The sequence below is a fragment of the Anabrus simplex genome, chromosome 4 (assembly GCF_040414725.1).
Source record: "Anabrus simplex isolate iqAnaSimp1 chromosome 4, ASM4041472v1, whole genome shotgun sequence".
In the NCBI taxonomy this organism is placed as follows: domain Eukaryota; kingdom Metazoa; phylum Arthropoda; class Insecta; order Orthoptera; family Tettigoniidae; genus Anabrus; species Anabrus simplex.
This window is the reverse complement of record NC_090268.1, coordinates 365,290,932-365,310,251: the sequence shown is the minus strand read 5'-3', so window position 1 is coordinate 365,310,251 and position 19,320 is coordinate 365,290,932. Positions and strand designations below refer to the sequence as shown.

The 19,320-nt window shown below is 36.8% G+C and overlaps 1 protein-coding gene across 1 annotated transcript in view; it reads right to left on the bottom strand.

Annotated features, from left to right (window-relative positions):
• Positions 1-1,122: 1,122 nt before the first annotated feature.
• The window catches only part of EndoB (endophilin-B), a 243,010-nt gene continuing 224,812 nt past the window's right edge, over positions 1,123-19,320 (bottom strand). Inside the window, exon 8 of the mRNA XM_067145790.2 lies at positions 1,123-3,904. Coding sequence (XP_067001891.1) covers positions 3,794-3,904 — 111 coding nt within the window. The 3' untranslated portion in view covers positions 1,123-3,793. The remainder of the gene's footprint in view (positions 3,905-19,320) is intronic.

The following is a 19,320-nucleotide window of genomic DNA, read 5'->3' as shown; positions in this document are numbered from 1 at the left end:
AACAGAATACTGCCGATATATTCTAGATGGGCCAGACAATACTTGCGAGTCTATTAGACTCAGCCTAGGTGTCAGCGTAACAATGTGAAAATAAAGCGCATAATAATGAAGAATGACTAAACAAAAAATAATGAACAAAGCCATTATATTACAAAATTTTTGTTGTATTCATGAGCATAGATACAAGGTCCTGAAAAGAAAAGGATAGAGTAAACAGTACAAAATATGATGAGGAGAGTCTGAAAAACTCCCGTTAGGAGTTCTAGGGTTAACTTTTAATTTGAAAGCAGTTCATTGGCCATTTGCTGTAATTAAGTCAAAGGAATCCTTTAGGGTGATTGAGTAAATCAAATGGCTTAAATTTTCTGCCAGTCTATATCCAGGTTACAGACAACCATGAACAAAAGATAACCTATCAGTTATTTTACCTGAACTATGACAAAATGTTTACAGTTTTTCAGGAATGCTCAGCTCTCAGATTAACAGAATACGGAAATTTATGATGAATGGAGTTTAATATGAGAACGGACCTATATTCCTCGACCACACCACCCCCAAAAAGAGCTAACTTAGCATATAGCAAGGAAAAAAAACAAAAAACTTTGTGACAACAGCCCATATTGGGCGTCCCAAAATGACTGCTGCTCAGCCTGCAGACACTGGAGTGACACATGGTCAGCATAACAAAATCGGACCATATTGCCAGGCTTTCCTGACCAAATTACCACAGTCGAGAAATAGTGCTAGTCAGAAGTCAAAATTGTTGTTTACAGCCAAGTAAAGACGAGTCTTGCTATCTGATGAAGATTTATCATATACCATTTCATTCTGTCCACAGTGATTCTTGTAAGATATGTATTTTGTTTGGCAATCAATTCAGTTTTCTTTTCGCATACCATTTTAGTGATGTTCACCATAGGCTCTAGACAGGAATGATACCAATATATATCTTCATTCACTTCATTCTATGCTAAAATGTGTATTAAGTCAAAATGATATGAGCACTACCAACTGCACTATGCATGAAAGCATTGAGGGTTTGTTTTGAAGAAATAATGGATATTTTTTTCTTTTGAAAAATAAGAATGGAGAATGAAAAATAAGGTTTTAAAAAGTTTAACATTCAATATAGCAAAAAATATATATATAAAATGATTTAACAAACCAATTTGGTATACAGTTTCATGTAGTCTTAAATCTATACCATACTAGTTAACAAGAAATACACAAAAAATTGTATTTAGGTTATGCCAAATAAAGAATCCTTTCTGTTAAAGTTATAATGGTAAACAAAGAGAGCTATTACGTAGCTTCACTAGATGTACTTCAGATACATACAGCTCAGCAAGTTGGATTACATAAAGTAACAGGTGCTCGGAGAAGTAGATTTTCAGTCAAAACTTCTGGTGTCCACAACCTGTCTGCTTTTCTTGTGCTGTGGTACAATAAAATGCTGCAGGGAGGGGGTGTTTGACTTCACTTTGTTCACAGTAAAGAATCAGTATATTCTGGTTGCATGCTGTTTGCTCCTGAATGGAGCAGGGGCATTATAATAACGATGAGTTGGTGCACATGCTGTTAGTGAATAGAGAAAAGTTGTGGGACTTCATGCGTGACATAATTTATGCAATAGTACCTGATATCAGAGATGATCTCGTTGGAAAGATTAGGGTAGCAAGCGAAAGTGTCATGCCCGTCATGTTGTCAAGGATACAATAAAGCATTATGACACATACACAACTTAGTGCAAAACAAAACATGGATATTTTGAACATATTTTTTAAATAAAATGGCACTGGACTGTAACAAACTGTACTGTTTACCTATGCTTTACTATGCCAATGAGCTGAATGTATCTGAAGCATGTTATACATCAAGTGAGCACCATTGAGGCATTCTGAGCAGGACTGAACACTATCTACATCTAGTATATCGGTGGCCTACTTCTAACACCATGGAAGTCAATCACACCCTACTTTACAGGAGAAGGAAAAATGTTTTTATTCATACATAACTTACACTTGAGTGATAGTTTTATTATACTGGTATTAAATTTAATTTCTACATTGGAACATATTTAATATTAGAATTTTCTCCATTAAATTGGAAATATTAACAATATTTTGCAGGTAAATGTTAGAAGAATGAAACTTGTAGTAAAATCATTTGTTATTTGAATTATACTGGTAGATATCATTATCAATCCCATTAAAGTTAATTTTTCTTAGGTTAAGACTTTCTGTATATCATCTTGACACGTAATGTTAATTACACCCTCAAACACACTCATTCTTGCCACATAGTTGATTATGTAGTATTAGAAGTAAGCCATTGATATGATAAGCTAGACAAGTACAATCCTTGTGAAATGTTGCTAATCAGCAGATACCCCATTCTGCTTTAAATTTCTTCATAGCTAAACTGTGGACTATACCATACATAAGAAAAAGAAAATAACACATTATGCTTCACACAACTGCTAAAATTAGGGTCAAATTCATGCCAGTTTAGGAAAGGAAAATTGCCCTGATAGAAACAAGCAAACATATAATCAGGACATAGAGAAATGAACAGGATAAATATTCTTAAACAAATAGGTAGATGTCCTACATCAAGTAAATATGTACAGACAGATTATGAACATCATAGCTATATAAAATATATTTTCATGAACAACCATTTGTATAAAAACAAGTCCTAAAAATAAAGATTACTTTCCTCCATTACAATTTTAACAATAACTGAAAGTAAAGAATAGTTTTAGGCTAAGAAACTTACTTTCTTAATGAAAGAGTATCATGTTAGAAAAAGAAAAAAGTGAAAACTACTACACTTTATTTAAAAGATTTTAAAGTCTGATATACTGAAATATAAATATCTGTGAGAGACTCTCTTGAGGAAAGAAATGAACAATTTATGCACATCATTCCAACGCAAAGGCATTTTTTTTCTGTTAACTTGTTTCCTACAAGCAAGTAAACATTCTCACAGTTCGAGAATCAGGCTAAGATTTGCATTCTTCTGACCAATTCTCTTGATACATTCCAATTCTTCCATTAGTGTAGGCTACTTTGTCATAAGGCATATACATAGTGGTTTAATAATGAAAATTCTGCATATAATTGAATTAATTATTGCTTAGTGTTTTCCATATTTACAGCCAGAAGTCAGACCATCATCATTTTACACTTAACTACTAAAGTTAGCTGAAATATTCATCACTCAGTTCATGCCTGCAAACATACAACAAAACTAAAACATTCAATGTTACTTGATGGCAAATTGACATATGCCAAGTAATGGTTTGACCACAGTCCTTCACCATTACACGTAACTAATCCAATCTTACTTTACAAATATACAACATGTCAGCCCTAGTCACTACACACTGAAGAGCAAAGATACAATTCATTACTCCATCAGTAACTACAGTATTATGTATGAATTGTATATTACAAACTTTATTTCCTATACCAATATAGTATTCCAAAATTGTACATATCATGGAATGACTTCGTGTCTAAACTAATTTTCATTTAAAAACTTCACTGCTGCAGAAAGCTGAGAACTCATCAGCACTATTAACTTTTATTTTTTATGATTTACCTGGTTCCCTTAAGTATTTTACATATCCTTGAAGAAACTATTCAAGAGAGCGAACCAACATACAGTCTAAGAGCTTTGACCAATCAGACTAGAGACAGCTGATTAAGACAGAAAATTGTTTCTTGCAGAAAACTTAGGAGTGTGTAAGAGAGAGATATCGAATATGATTGATGTGAGCAATTGCACTTCAATAGGTAAGTATTTCAAGAAATGCTTTCGGTACTTTTCCTTTCTGGTTGCCACGCTCACCCATGAAATAGTCTGTTTCACTCTCAGAGATTTCTTGCACAACTATCACCTGAAATCATAAGATACAAGATATCAATTCCAATATTCAAATAACTTATAAAAACAAGTGTATAAAGCAATACAGATATTTGTGAGCTTCCTACACACAGAAAATGATAGCATAATCTAATGCAATGCTTTGGAACTAAAAAAAAGTTTCTTTTATTGTATTTGTAAAACCAATTTCAGGTAAGGTTTTATAGTGACACAGTCATCAGTTACATGAAATTAATGTACGTAGCCTGATCTCTGTGATGTCCGATGATGATGCTTGTTGTTTAACAGGGCCTAACATCTAGGTCATCGGCCCCTAATGGGATGAAATGAGACGAAATGTAATGACAAATTAAAAGTCCAAAATCCTCAACTGACCAGAATTCAAAATGCGAGGATGAAGAATGAATGGATGGGTATGAATTTAAAACAATCAGTGGATCCGACCCGCAATGCCTCACATTCGCAGAAACTGATGTAAATCAATAGTTTTACTGACCAAGGGACCGCTTCTATAGCACAATACTGAATTGATAATGCTTATAGTCTAAAGGGGTCCAAAATCCAAGTCATTGGCTCCTCATAATGGTACTTATTGCTTGGAAAGTAGAACCATGGTATTTATCATGTTGTGGTACTAATTAAAAGTAGTGTAGACTCGCGGTATTCCACACATTATGGTACTACCCACAGGTAATGAAATTTGCACATGTAACACAGACCTACGGTGTTTTGCACATTGTGGCACCATTTACAGACAATGCAAACCTATGGTGTTCATCACATAAGTGTACTAACCACAGCGACTCGTACTATCCTGTGGTGGTCCTCATATAGTGGGTACTAATCACAGGCAAGCCAGAACCATGGTGTCGCTCATGTAGTGGTACTATTCACAGGTATTGTACAAGCCCACAGTGCACTCTGTTGCTACTAATCACAAACGTATTTTGTACCTAACATAGTGGTACTATGCGCAAGTAAAAGCGACCCATGGTGTTCCCCATGTGGTGGTACTCATTACTAGTAGTCTCATGGTTCTAATTCGATCATCCCTTGGTCACCCCTTTTAGTGTGGGTGTATTCTTCGTCTGCGTCCTCCACCCACAGAGGGTAGACTGAGAGAAAGAAGAAAAAGAAGGGACCTGTCACTTAAAAAAATGAAGTAACGAACGAAGAAAGGCAAGGGCCATGAAGGGTGTGAAAATAAAAGACTCCCTAGCCCTCGGAAACCTAATAGCGTCGGGGTTGGAAAAGAACAAGAGTTGACCAAGGGAGGTCGGATAGGATAGATGAAAGTGAGGAGCCTGGTACAAGTAAGTGGAAGCAATGCCAGGACTCGGCTAAGGGCCCCGCGGTCGCCAAATCATGCTTTCAAGCTGAGATCCCCTGGGGTTCCATTTTAGTCTCCTCTTACAACAGGCGGGGATACCGTGGGTGTATTCTTCATCTGCATCCTCCACCCACAGAGAGTGTGATGTCTGTACAGTATATATACGTGAAGAAAGTAGACTTTAAAGGATGGAGAGTGTCGTAGGTATGACATCCTACTGGTGTAAAACCTTTAATTATTATGTTTAACATATTTTAATTATATTGTATTAAATACTAGATTATCTTTTATTAAATGTTAAATATGACTAATACATGGTTTCCCTGTAAATATGTATTATAAATTTGTATAACCTCAAATACGTATTGTGTATAAGTTTAACCTCAAAATCTATAAAGGCGAAAGCTGTAGAAAACTCTAATGTTTGTATATTAGGTGCATTCTGCTATAATTTGGCATATATGAAAGGTTCTGGAATATACATGTAGAGACATTAGGAATGTTGGAGAAATTTTTATGTGTATTGGTAAACAGTAAACGAAAATTCGAGCTGGATCCATTACTGGAGTACTCCATTCGACTAACTGGTCGATCGATGTTTCGAGTGTGTTCCTTTAGAGTGCTGTAACAACCCTTCCAGAAATTGGTAATTCTGGATGGCTGATCGAGCAGTCAGTCAGTAAGGGAGTCAAGTGTTGGACTCGAAGTGATTGTTTGGTTCCGAGGTGCAGTCGGTTCAAGAGTATGTGTGTTATAGTGAGCAAGAGAGTGTTATCGAAACCGACTTTCAACCTATTAGGTCGTGTTACGTACATTTAGTACGTATTGAAGAGATGTTAAGTACAGAACAAAAATGGCCAACAGACACCAGTGGGGCCCACTCATCTCTTCAATACGTACTAAATGTACATAACATGACCTAATAGGTTGAAAGTCGGTTTCGATTACAATGCGGTCGTGAAAATTCAATATTCATCAAGAGGTGTTGATGATATCTATACTTGTCGGAATCGACTTCAGGGTACTCTGCTATTAAGTGTTGTAGTGTCACTTGCTATTGTGTGTAACTGTGTGTTGTGACTTACAGTGACAATAAAGTAGTTTACTCAAGGAAATGAACGTGTTCTCGTGTGATATTTATTTATGTCAAATAAAATCGCCCTCCCATGCTCTAATATGCGCTCATTATTCCCCACCCTTTCTCTATTTATCATCTCCCATTCATTTATCAATTACCACGGCAAGCTGTTTCGAGTTGAGCTTCACATTGTAATTTCTTTTAAAATTTCTTCCTATTTTTTTATATATATTTTTATTTGGTTTTATTATTTTTAACGATTTAAATTAATTTTAAAATTTATATATACGCTTCGACTTGTCGAAATTAAATCCTACACTGTTTTCCTAAGACTTCAATTATGTCACCTTTCACTCTTCGGCCGGAGAAACAAATGCCTACAAGACCTGCCTAGCAACAACTATACATAACTGCATATCACAAGTTCAATTTCATAATGAGTTATCCTTCAAGTTTGCATATTAGGACAAGTCCTTTAACTCGTTATCGATCTCAAATACAACATCATCTTACGTCTTCATATGTGAATGCGGCATAACAGGATTGTACTAGACCTGCTTATGAACTTCAACTGGATTTGTTTTGGCACGAAATAGTGGTGTTTACTCTTGACTGTGATCGTTGTGTTATGAACATCAACTGCAATTGCTTCGGCACGAAATAGTGTTAATTTTTTGCCTGTGATCATTGTGTTAGTTGTTTCTAGATCTTTATGACTTAATTTTTGCACTGCTTTGCTAATTGGCTGATGATGACACTTCAAATGCCTTGAAACTGGTCCCTAATGAACAGGTTATAACTTCTATTTGATTCAACTTAACAACGGAGTACTGAAAGGTGGATCCTTCCTTCTATTTTATATTTTATATTTCTCTGTTCAATACGGATCAATCATGAAATTTTTAACCTTTAATGATAACGCTTACCAAGCAAAATCTAAAACCTATAACTACTTAGGCCTTAAAATAAAGACTGCTAAGCTGGGCAAAGATATTAATTTTCTCAAACAGTGTATCGCGCAAAATTTAACCCCTAATTTTCTTAAATCTACCACATTTAGACATCACAACTCTTCTGATTGTTCAAGAAAACAAATAAAAGTCAACAAAATTTGGTTAACCAACAAAATTAAATTCCTTTATAAGAAATCTTTCCTGAAAAATCGTCTTTATGAGTCTCACCTCGAAGCACCTCGCCTACTATCAAGCACTCAATGGGACTTATTTCAAACCCATGTAGAAGATAAGTTATTCATTACACTTTCAAAAAGCAATCAACTTTAGATAGAAAGCTCAACAATCTCAAAAACATCTCTATGACAAGAAAACCTTTTACTAAATTATCTAAAGAACCGAAAAATCACGACAATATAATTAGTAAGTTCCAACCCCCTGTTGTCAACTTATCCAAAACAATCCTAGATGATAATGACAACTTAATTCTATTGAAAGTCCCTAAACATAACTGGCCTAACTTAATAATAAGAATAACAATGTATTTAATATAATCACTGAGTCTGAATTAGCTATCAATAAAATACCCTTAGAATTACAAGACGAAATTAGATTTGACATAAAAAGAACACTTAATAAGATTTACACCCCTAACGATAATAGCAACACTATTCCCTTCACTGAACGTAAACACATTCTTAACCTTAAAAAGAAAATTAAAGACCATGACCTCATTATCACAAAAGCTGACAAAGGTAACACTAAAGTAATAATAGATAAAGTTGATTGTATCGAAAAAAAAAATTTCTTCAGTAATAATTCCTTTTCTATAATAAAGAAAGACCCTACTCAACAGATTCAACGTCTCCTTAAACAGATGGTAAAGAACTCTTCTTTCTTATTTACTGAACATGAAAAAAAGAAGATTATTAAGCATGAATCTAGACCTGCCAACCGCAAAATCTTTCCCTAAAATTCATAAAACTGATGTCCCCATTCGAACAATTGTTAAATACAGACCCAGCCCACTTTACAAATTAGCACAATTCATTCAAAAATTTCTTAAAAATAATTACAAGTGTTTATCGAATAAGTCTGTAAAAAACACCATAGAACTAGCTGAGAAATTAAATAACTTCAAAATCCAACCACAGCATTTTCTACACTCTTTCGATATTGTCAATATGTATCCCAGCATTAATATAAGAAAATTATTTCCTATTATTGAGAAGAATTTAAACACATATAGTTGCTTAAGCAAACTTGAAATTAATGATTTTATGACCATCTTAAAATTAGTACAGGTAGTTAATAACTTCTTCGACAATATAATTTATCAACAGGATGGTTTGGCTATGGGTTCTCCAGCCTCAGGGATCCTAGCGGAAATATACCTAGACTTTTTAGAACACAATTTCATTGATAACGACGACTTTAAACACTTATTATTTTGGGCCAGATATGTAGATGACACCTTTGTGATCCTAGATGATAGAGTTATTAATGCAGCATCTACTCTTAATAGCCTCAATAAATTGATCTGCATATTAAATTCACTCTTGAAACAGAATCAAAAAAACAATTAATTTTGTAGATATAACAATAAGCAGATTACCTTCCTCATTATCATAAATGATTTATAGAAAACCCACACATACTGCTAATACCATAAAACAAGACTCTCTTCACCCACAGACACATAAATGTGCCTCGTACAACAGTATAGTTGGCAGTGCTTTCAAAATTCTGTTATCAAAGGATAACTTAAATAAAGAACTAAATATAATTCACTCCATTGCCAAATTTAATGGTTATAATAGATATTTTATTGAACACATTATTAACAAATTTAAACACCGTCCTAACACAACTCTTAAAAAATAATCCTAAACCAGCTGCTTACTCCACATTCACATTCAATATAAATGCCTACAGCATTGTTACTGTCTTCAAAAAACACAATACCGTGATTTCTTTTCGAACTAATAATAGAAACCTTGAATTATTACATAATTCCAACTCCTTAAATAAAACAAGTGTCTTTTATAAATCAGGCGTAAACCGTTTTAAGTGCAACAACTGTAACTCTTCTTATGTAGGTCAAACTGGTCGTAACTTTGAAATTAGGTACTTTGAACACGTTAATGTAATAAAATACAACAGATTTTCGCCAGTGGGGCAACATATACACGACACAAAACATATTTTCACTACAATAGACCAGGATATTGAAATTCTCAGCACTCTAAATAAAGGCCCTCTCCTAGACATCACTGAAAACTGTTTTATACACCTCGACCAGTTTTTCAATCCAAATCTTAACCTGAACAATATTTCTGAGAAGCCCAATGCCCTTTTCAATTTTCTCATCTCCAAGCAAGCGATCAATCTTTCACAATCTACACAATACCCTTTCATGCCACTTCCCCCTTCTGCAACAACCCCCCCCCCCCCCCACATGATCCTCCTTAGATACCCCCCCCCCATTTTTTCCTTTCCCTCCCACCCTCTAATAAGCACTCATCATTCCCCACCCTTTTCTCTATTTATCATCTCCCATTCATTTATCAATCACCAAGGCAAGCTGTTTTGAGTTGAGCCTCACATTGTAATTTCTTTTAAAGTATCATCCTATTTTTTATATATTTTTATTTGGTTTTATTCTTTTTAACGATTCAAATTATTTTAAAAATTTATATATCCGCTTTGAATTGTCAAAATTCATTCCTACACTGTTTTCCTAAGACTTCAATTATGTCACCTTTTACTCTTCGGCCGGAGAAACAAATGCCTACAAGACCTGCCCAGTAACAACTATACATAACTGCGTATCACAAGTGCAATTTCATAATGAGTTATCCTTCAAGTTTGCATATTAGAACAAGTCCTTTAACTCGTTATCGATATCAAATACAACATCATCTTACGTCTTCATACGTGAATGCGGCATAACAGGATTGTACTAGACCTGCTTATGAACTTCAACTGGATTTGTTTCGGCACGAAATAGTGGTGTTTACTCTTGACTGTGATCATTGTGTTATGAACATCAACTGCAATTGCTTCGGCACAAAATAATGTTAATTTTTTGCCTGTGATCATCGTGTTAGTTGTTTTTAGATCTTTGTGACTTAACTTTTGGACTGCTTTGCTAATTGGCTGATGATGACACTTCAAATATGTTGAAACTGGTCCCAAATGAACAGGTTGTAACTTCTAATTGGTTCAACTTAACAACGGAGTATTGAAAGGTGGATCCTTCCTTCTATTTAATATCATGTCTGAGTATCGTGATCTTATGCTTACTTTACTATTCAACGATGTCCACCAACAGTCACCATTGTTATAGTCTTCTGCTTTCCGGATGTCACTTGAACTGGTGAGTTGTGCCTTTGATCTGGTCTATCCATCTTCTGGGAGCTCTTCCACATGCCCTGATACTGTTTACTTTTCCTTGAACAACTAGTTTTCCAAGGATATTTCCTCTCCTTAATACATGTCCACAGAAATGCAGGGTTCTCTATCTAACAAGAGTGGAAAGTCGATTCAGGAAACCAAGCTCTTTGATTATGGAGGAGTTAGATCTTTTCTCCATACAAGGTATTCAAAGCATCCTTCGCCAGCACCACATTTAAAATGTGCCGATGCACTTTTTGTCCTTGGCCATCACTGTCCATGATTCACAGCCATAGAAGAAGACTGAAAATACTAAGACATAAACCAGATGTATTTTTGTACTTTTACCGACTGCTTGGTCATGCCAGATCTTTCTTGCGGCTGTCAGTGTTTCTCAGCAAGGAGCCAAGACAAACAAATTCATTAACAATATCAAGGCCTACTAGACAACCACTAAACTGGAGCTTCTCTCCTCTATCAGCAATCATAACCTTGGTTTTGCTGCGATTCACTTTCAATCCACGCTGAAGACTCATTTTCTACCTGCTGCAACAATTCAGCAAGTTCATCTTCACAGCTTCCCATCATAAGCAAAATGCAGAATCTGTAACATCCTTCCTCCAACTAATACTCCACTATGCCAAATGTTCAGAGCCCTTTGCATGATGCATTCCCTGTATATTTTGAGGAGGGGAGACAGAATGCAACCCTTGTCTCACTCATTTGACTCTTTGATGGCCTCTGATAGGACTCAGTTCAGCTTGACCTGAGCGGTGTCTTTTTATATATATATAAGCATTTTATCAAAGCAGTAAGATGAGGAGGAATGCCCATTTCATGCAGTACTTCCCAAAGCTTGCACCAATGAACACTGTCAAAAGCTTTCTTGAAATCTAAAAGGCAAATCAACATTGGTATGTTGAATTCAACATCTTTTAGATGAGTTTGTCGGATGTTAAGAATCTGCTCCCTTGTGCCTCGACCTTGAAGAAAACCTACCTGTTCTGGAGGAATTTCTCTCTGGAGAAATGGAGTTAGGAGCGGTATATAATACGTTATAGAACTTTGCTGGTATGCGAGACAAAAGTGATAGTTCGATAGTTACTGCAGTCCAGTGTGGATCACTTTTTGTGTAAGGATATGATTATGGAAGTAACCCAGTCTCGAAGCCATAATACCATATTCTACACTTAACTGCAGATTGACTGGAGTAAGGAAATACCCTCTTCACCCATACTTTTATCATCTCACCAGATATATTATCACTGCCAACAGCTTTGCGATTCTTTAGATGTTGAACTGTCTGTTCTGCTTCACTTTCCAGGATTGGAGGCTCACAATCAATAGTGGAACTCATCTGGTTGATAAAAACAACATATTGGCCATCATCCGAATACAGCTGCATGCAATATTTCTTCCATTTTGCAGTGAATTGTTCTTTTTCTCTCAGAACAACTCCATCGCTGCTTTTTACAGCCAAAGTCAGCAATTTAAATTTGCGTTATTCTCTTAACTTTGATGAAGAGATCTTGAGTCTAATTCCGGAACTGGCGACTTTCGATCTGATCGTATACCCTATTTGATGGATTGGCTGCGATCTATCTTGTCTACATTTCTTTTGTATTTCTTTTTTTTTTTTGCTATTGGCTTTACGTCGCACCGACACAGATATGTCTTTTGGCGACGATGGGACGGGGAAGGGCTAGGGCTGGGAAGGAAGCGGCCGTGGCCTTAATTAAGGTACAGCCCCAGCATTTGCCTGGTGTGAAAATGGGAAACCACGTCTTTTGTATTTCATGATTTAATGAACTGTATTTCAATCGGTTCTCTTCAGTCTGAGTAGCTATAGGTTTTAGTTTCTTTCTTCAAAAAAGGTTTCCTGTTTGTAGCAGGTGTAATGAAAACTTCAATAGTGCTAGTAATATTAGTTTTCAAGATATCTCTGGTTTCTTTTACAGACCCCATATCATTGGTGGAAATATTTTGTGACCTTTGCTGGATTTTTTTTTCCAAAGCTATTAATGGAATCTGTGTTAATACGGTGTTTTTCCTGTTTCTTCATTACTCTTAGTTTAAGGCGTAACTGAATGGAGATACATTATATAATAAACTGTAAATCCACACTTCTGTATGTATCACAAACAGAATGTACTTTCAACAATATATATATATATATTTTGGAATGACTTCAAAGCCAGATGGATGAAGAGATGACAAATACTCAAACTGGTTGTGTAAATTCAGCCATCTGGGCATGGCAACAGCAAACCACAGGAGAAATAATATTTATAATAATAAATTTAGATTAAGGAGATCTTTTTCAGAGGAGAGCGTGCTATAAAATAACCAGATATAACCAAGATGGAAAATATAAAACAATGGTATAATAATAATAATTTTTTTTTTGCTATTTGCTTTACGTCGCACTGAGACAGATAGGTCTTATGGTGACGATGGGATAGGAGAGGCCTAGGAAGTGGAAGGAAGCGGCCGTGGCCTTAATTAAGGTACAGCCCCAGCATTTGCCTGGTGTGAAAATGGGAAACCACGGAAAACCATCTTCAGGGCTGCCGACAGTGGGGCTCGAACCCACTATCTCCCGATTACTGGATACTGGCCGCACTTAAGCGACTGCAGCTATCGAGCTCGGTAATAATAACAATAATAATAATAATAATAATAATTCCGTGTGACTATTTCTAACTGGGTGCAGCCCTTGTAAGGCAGACCCTCCAATGAGGGTAGGCAGCATCTGCCATGTGTAGGTAACTGCGTGTTATTGTGGTGGAGGATAGTGTTATGTGTGGTGTGCGAGTTGAGAGTTGCAAGGATGTTTGGGACAGCACAAACACCCAGCCCCCAGACCAATGGAATTAACCAATGAAGGTTAAAATCCCCGACCCGGCCAGAAATCTAACCCGGGACCCTCTGAAATGAAGGCCAGTACGCTGACCATTCAGCCAGCGAGTCAGACAAACAATGGTTAAGAGGCTAGAGAGCAAATCACAAACATGATCCCTGGCAACCATACACAAGTGATAATGGGTACTAATCTTTCTTTGCTAGTGGTTTCATGTCATATTAATACATACAAATTTTGGTAACAGTAGGACAGGAATGGCCTGGGCTGGGAAGGTAGTGGCCATGGTCTTAAAAATTAATAGGTGAACTACTTAATTTTTGTTTTAAGAGGAAGTACAACTAGCCAATCATCCTCATTTAAATAAGATACAATCCCAATATTAACCTGGTATGAAAATGGCAAATCACAGAAAACTATCATCAGACCTCTCAACAGTGAGGTTTGAATCCACCATTTCCCAAATTCAAGCTTTTAGCTACATACAGTCTAGTCAACTCTGTGCAATGCAGAGCAAAGATTAAGTAGAAACCAAAGCTTAAGATATGATGGCTACAAAAACCTACAAAGCAGACAGAATATCCGAGAAAGGAAATGTTTTGAAGAAATTAAATATGTCAATGAAGAGGGTTTTTGAAGTGTTCCAAGAGAAATATAAATGGGTGACATGACAAGCAATAAGGATCAGGATAAGGTATCAATGGGATGATTAAGTCAAAGATATGATCCATTTGAAAAACCAAGGGATAACTAAGTCATTGGCTACTATTGTTAATTCAGAGAAAATACAGCATAAAACTTCCATTGAATACTATGAAGGTGAACAGTACATTTTTTGCATGGATTAAGTTCCAGTTGTGTAACACCGTACAGCAGCAACAAACTGCAAATTATGCAATTGCCATTTAATCAATCGATCCTGGTGTTCAGTCCTGTTCCAGGTCCCCGAGGATGTCTCCACCAAACCTTTTTATTCTCCAGTATCTTTCATATGCATTACAATCTCACAATTGTTGTTTCTTACAACCTCTTAACATCTTTCCTTCCACTGTTTGTTCCATGACATCTCTAAGATGACAGTCCCCCACCAACCATTTCTACCCTATCCCATCCAACAACATTCCTTCCAACATTACATAGAGGTAAGGATGATGCATCAATGTTTTGCCAAATTCTCCATGGGCTCGGCTGTACACACAGAAACGTACTGGGCAGTCATTTGTTGAGCTACGTGTAGACTCATCTAAGAGTTGACTGGATTCCAAATGGTTTTCATTCATCTAGACAAATGTGAGCAGCACCTTCTAATTGGTTGCACTCAGTCCCAGAACATCTTGGGATATTGGAGACTACCTTAAACTGGAATGTTTAAAAACTAGTTTCTACTCTGGGGTAGCAACTAATAAATTGTCCTTACACTCTCCTTGCACACATTTCTTGATCCCAGACAATTTCCCTTGTCAATTACTACTGCATGGTGAAACAATGTTGAGCAAGAGCTAGAATACACTCCCTCTGAGTCTATGTGTTAATGAGACATTTATGCCAGGATATGACAAGATCTGTCTCATAAAAGGGACCAAATTTGATCAAATTAGTCATATCTGCCTTATTTCAATTCTCAATGGGCCACGAACATTGGAAATATAAAAAAGTACAACTATCTGGATAACGATAACCTTTGTAAGCAGAACTCAAACCTCTGACATTGCACTCTGCACAACAATTCAGCATAGTACCAGATCTCCATCATAATATTGCTAATCCATAAACTGATTTAATCTGTATATTAGACTTGGTTAAATGAATACTATCTAATGAGCATGTTGCAGTACAGATGCAACCAAAAGCATCTCAATTCCACAAGCATGCAAAATTTTGTTTGTCCAAGTGTACTTGAAAAGGACAGTCAGTGAAGAAAAACTGCAATACTGTATATCAGTAACGAAAGCTGACATTTTGCCTTGAAATGCCATCAGTTTTAAGGAATGTTAGTGTCAGAAAATGAAGCCCATTAATGTAGGGCCTACTGGCTTTGAGGTAGGCCTGATACAGGCATTGGAAAAAGGAGGAGGAGGAGGAGGAGGAGGAGGAGGAGGAGGAGGAGGAGGAGGAGGAGGAGGAGGAGGAGGAGGAGGAGGAGGGTATCTTTCAAATTCTTTTCATATCTACATTTCTGATGTTACTACCATCTTCTGAGACCAAAACTTACAACACTTACAAGTAATTTTAATAGTTCATGCTCCACAGTAAATCATACAATTATAATACCGGTACTACATTTTATTTTTGAGGTTATGTCAACTTTCTCTCAAATGTATCTAAGATGCTAGAAGGAAATATAAAAAGATATGAATTACCTAAAGAAAGAGATGGTTCTCTGAGTGTTGCAATAAGTTAATAATAATAATAATAATAATAATAATAATAATATTTTTTTCTCTAAAGAAACAAAAGAAACGGGATTGGATATTATTCAGAATATTCCTATTACATTTCCTATGAAGTGTTGGCTTAAAATTAAGCTTGTTTGTCCACTTTTGTAGTGCGTACAAGAATATGACTGAAGTTTCTGTAACTGCTGTTCTAATATTCTTGTCCTATTAACCATTTCTTGTCAACAATTTGGAGTTAAAGGAAAAGAGATAATCTTCATGCTGTTCTTCCCTCCACATTTTTGGCTACTGGAATGCAATAAACAGGGGGTTGGTTTTCTCATCGTTCAGCAAACAATGGTATCCCCATTACACAAAGTATCATAATACCAATGTAGCAGCAAATAACTAGTAAACAGCTAACCGTCAAAGTTAATCTGGGGTTAATCTATGTTTAAATTTAACTGCTTTCGTTCTTTTCAAAATAATCTGAAAAGCATTAAACATTTGTTTTGTGCTGCCATGCTGCCGAGGTAAACGAGTTCATAGTTATTTTGTAGAAACAAGGGGAGTACGTGGTTCAGAAGTTAAAGTGAAATTCATAAAATGATTATTTTGCACCTATGCACAATAAAAGAAATTATGACTATTCTTTTGAAGGATCTGAACCTGCAATCTGTGGATGTGAAGAAAATATCACAAGTACCAATAGATTTACTGCAGTTCAAGAGGGAAATGATTCTGACTATGATGGGCCCAATTGTTGGACATTCACTCAGAAAAATGATTTCTTCCTGAAAAATGAAGACAATGTGAAAAACAAAATGCTAGGCTGTAAGCTGTGCAACAATTTTACAAGTTTACAACCAGAAAAACAGATGGAAGTGAAAATTCCTTTAGAATGGGCCAGTAGTAAAATCAGTATCTCTAGAAGAGAAGATGGTACATCTGGAGATATGAAATGAACAAAGTGTGAGATTCAGTTTACGAAGAAGTTTGGATAAGTACCGGCACTTTTTTTCTTAGAACAACAACAACAACAACAACAACAACAACAACAACAACAACAACAACAACAACAACAACAACAACAACAACAACAACAACAGCAACAAGAAGAAGAAGAAGAAGAAGAAGAAGAAGAAGAAGAAGAAGAAGAAGAAGAAGAAGAAGAAGAAGAAGAAGAAGAAGAAGAAGAAGAACCTCCCAGTTAACAGCTTGCAGATCAAGGCAATGGCACTTCAGACAGTCTGCGTACCAATTCTGATGATATGCTGCCAACCAGCAGATATGGAGAACTCTACGAAGCGCTTCCTATGGCCAAGATAATTTTGTTCACTGGATGCATAGTGCACCAAAACAAGTCTTATTCATGATAACCTTTAGAAAATGGGAGTAAAAAGATTTGCACTTGTCTTTCAAAATCACCTAACTTGGCACTCCACCTCCAAAGCTTATGACTGAACATTAGTCACGAACTCCATCTAGGGCATATAGTGACTATAAACATTCTTCAGCTTATCCCAGTTATTTCTGGGGTCGCTGGAGCCACCCAGGCTCATTTTGGTTTTGGCCGGGTTTAAGGCCAGATGGCCTTCTGACGCCAAGTGATTCTTGAGATGAAAACCTCGACCCAGGACTGACTGGGATTCGAACCTCAGCCGTCTGGGTGGGAAGCCAGCAGCTAAGCCACTGAGCTAATCACAGTGACTATACCCTATCTCAAATAACCTGGGAGATAATGTAAACACCAATAACTCATGGTAAATGCAGTGGTACTGTCTATCTTTTGGTAAGGCATTAAAAATACTTTACATGTGTTAAGCAATGTTATTTCCACGTAAAATTTATGTACTGTACCGGTTACGACCTGTACATGGCGTATATTTTGGCTATTAATTGTACTTCATCATCACGCAAGACGTTCAGAGCGAATTTGGTTTGTTTACGTTCGGAGGAGCGAACAGGCGAGCCGCCGACAGCTGTGTGTGTGTGTGTGTGTGTGTGTGTGTGTGTGTGTGTGTGTGTGTGTGTGTGAGACATAGCTGCAGGGACAAGTTAGACTGCCTGCCTGACGCCACGTGTAGCCTGTATGACCTGGTATATTCTGGATATGAACGTCACACCTTCGCGAACATTCCATTGAGAAAAATTAAAAACTTCTCTAATAATAATAGCAGCAACTTGATATGTCATTTTGAAGAGGATAACGTAAACGTCTCAAATTGTGAATCTCAAGTAAATCCGTCAGGGAATTCGCGAGATAATCAACCTCAAGAGATCACGTTACCTGATGACGTAGGAGCCCCACACTGAATATAAGGAGAGCTCACTTTACCCAGATCAGACAGTCATAGCTGAGTGTTCAGCGTGACTCTTCGCGCTGCAGTGTTCGAAGTCCTGACAGAGGCTATCTTCGAAAATTTAAAGTCTTCATGTAGGACAAACTCTGACTGTCAAGTCGAACTTACAAATTGTGCGCGTGTGAACTCTAATGTACAACAAAGTCTTTATAATGGACATTGAGTCCATCAGTTAAGTTGAACTTATACATTTTGCGTGTGTTGAAACTCTGATTATGACAAATCATGTATTGGACTTAGGTGACGACAGTTGAGTGCATGTAGAAACTTTGATATAACTTACTTTCGTTCTTGTGGAACCGAGTTTATTACCACGTTGCCTGTGTGAAACTTAATCTCCGAACCAATATTAATTTAAATGTGGCACTACTGCTATATACCAGGAACTGTGATATTTCTTTTTAAATATCAGTCAGCAGAACTTAATCTCTGAACAAACATATCATTAATTTCAGAGTGACACTATTACATTATACTATTCAGTGTTCTCCCTAGGACCTTTCTAGTGGGCGCACCGCCCTGCCGTATATACAAGCCGCCCGGCTAACATAACGTAGATATATGCTAGTTACATCTGCGAACCATGTGACCTTGTCGCGGTGGGGAGGCTTGCGTGTCCCAATGATGCAGATAGCCGAGCCGCAGGTGCAACCATATCGGATGGGTATCTGTTGAGAGACCAGACTAACGAATGGTTCATCGAAAAGGGGGTAGCAGCCTTTCGGTAGTTGCAAGGGCGGCAGTCTAGATGATTGACTGATATGGCCTTGTAATAATACTCCCACGGGAAACTACAGCCGTAACTACCTCCCGAGGACATGCAGCTCTCTCTGTATGAATGATGTACTGATGATGGCTTCCTCCCGGGTAAAATATTCCGGAGGTAAACTAGTCCCCCATTCGGATCTCCGGGTAGGGACTACACGAGAGGGGGGGATCATCAGGAAGATGGATACTGACATTCTGCGAGTCGGAGCGTGGAATGTTAGAAGTTTGAATCGTTGTGGTAGGTTAGAGAATCTGAAAAGGGAGATGGATAGGCTAAAGTTAGATATAGTTGGTATAAGTGAAGTA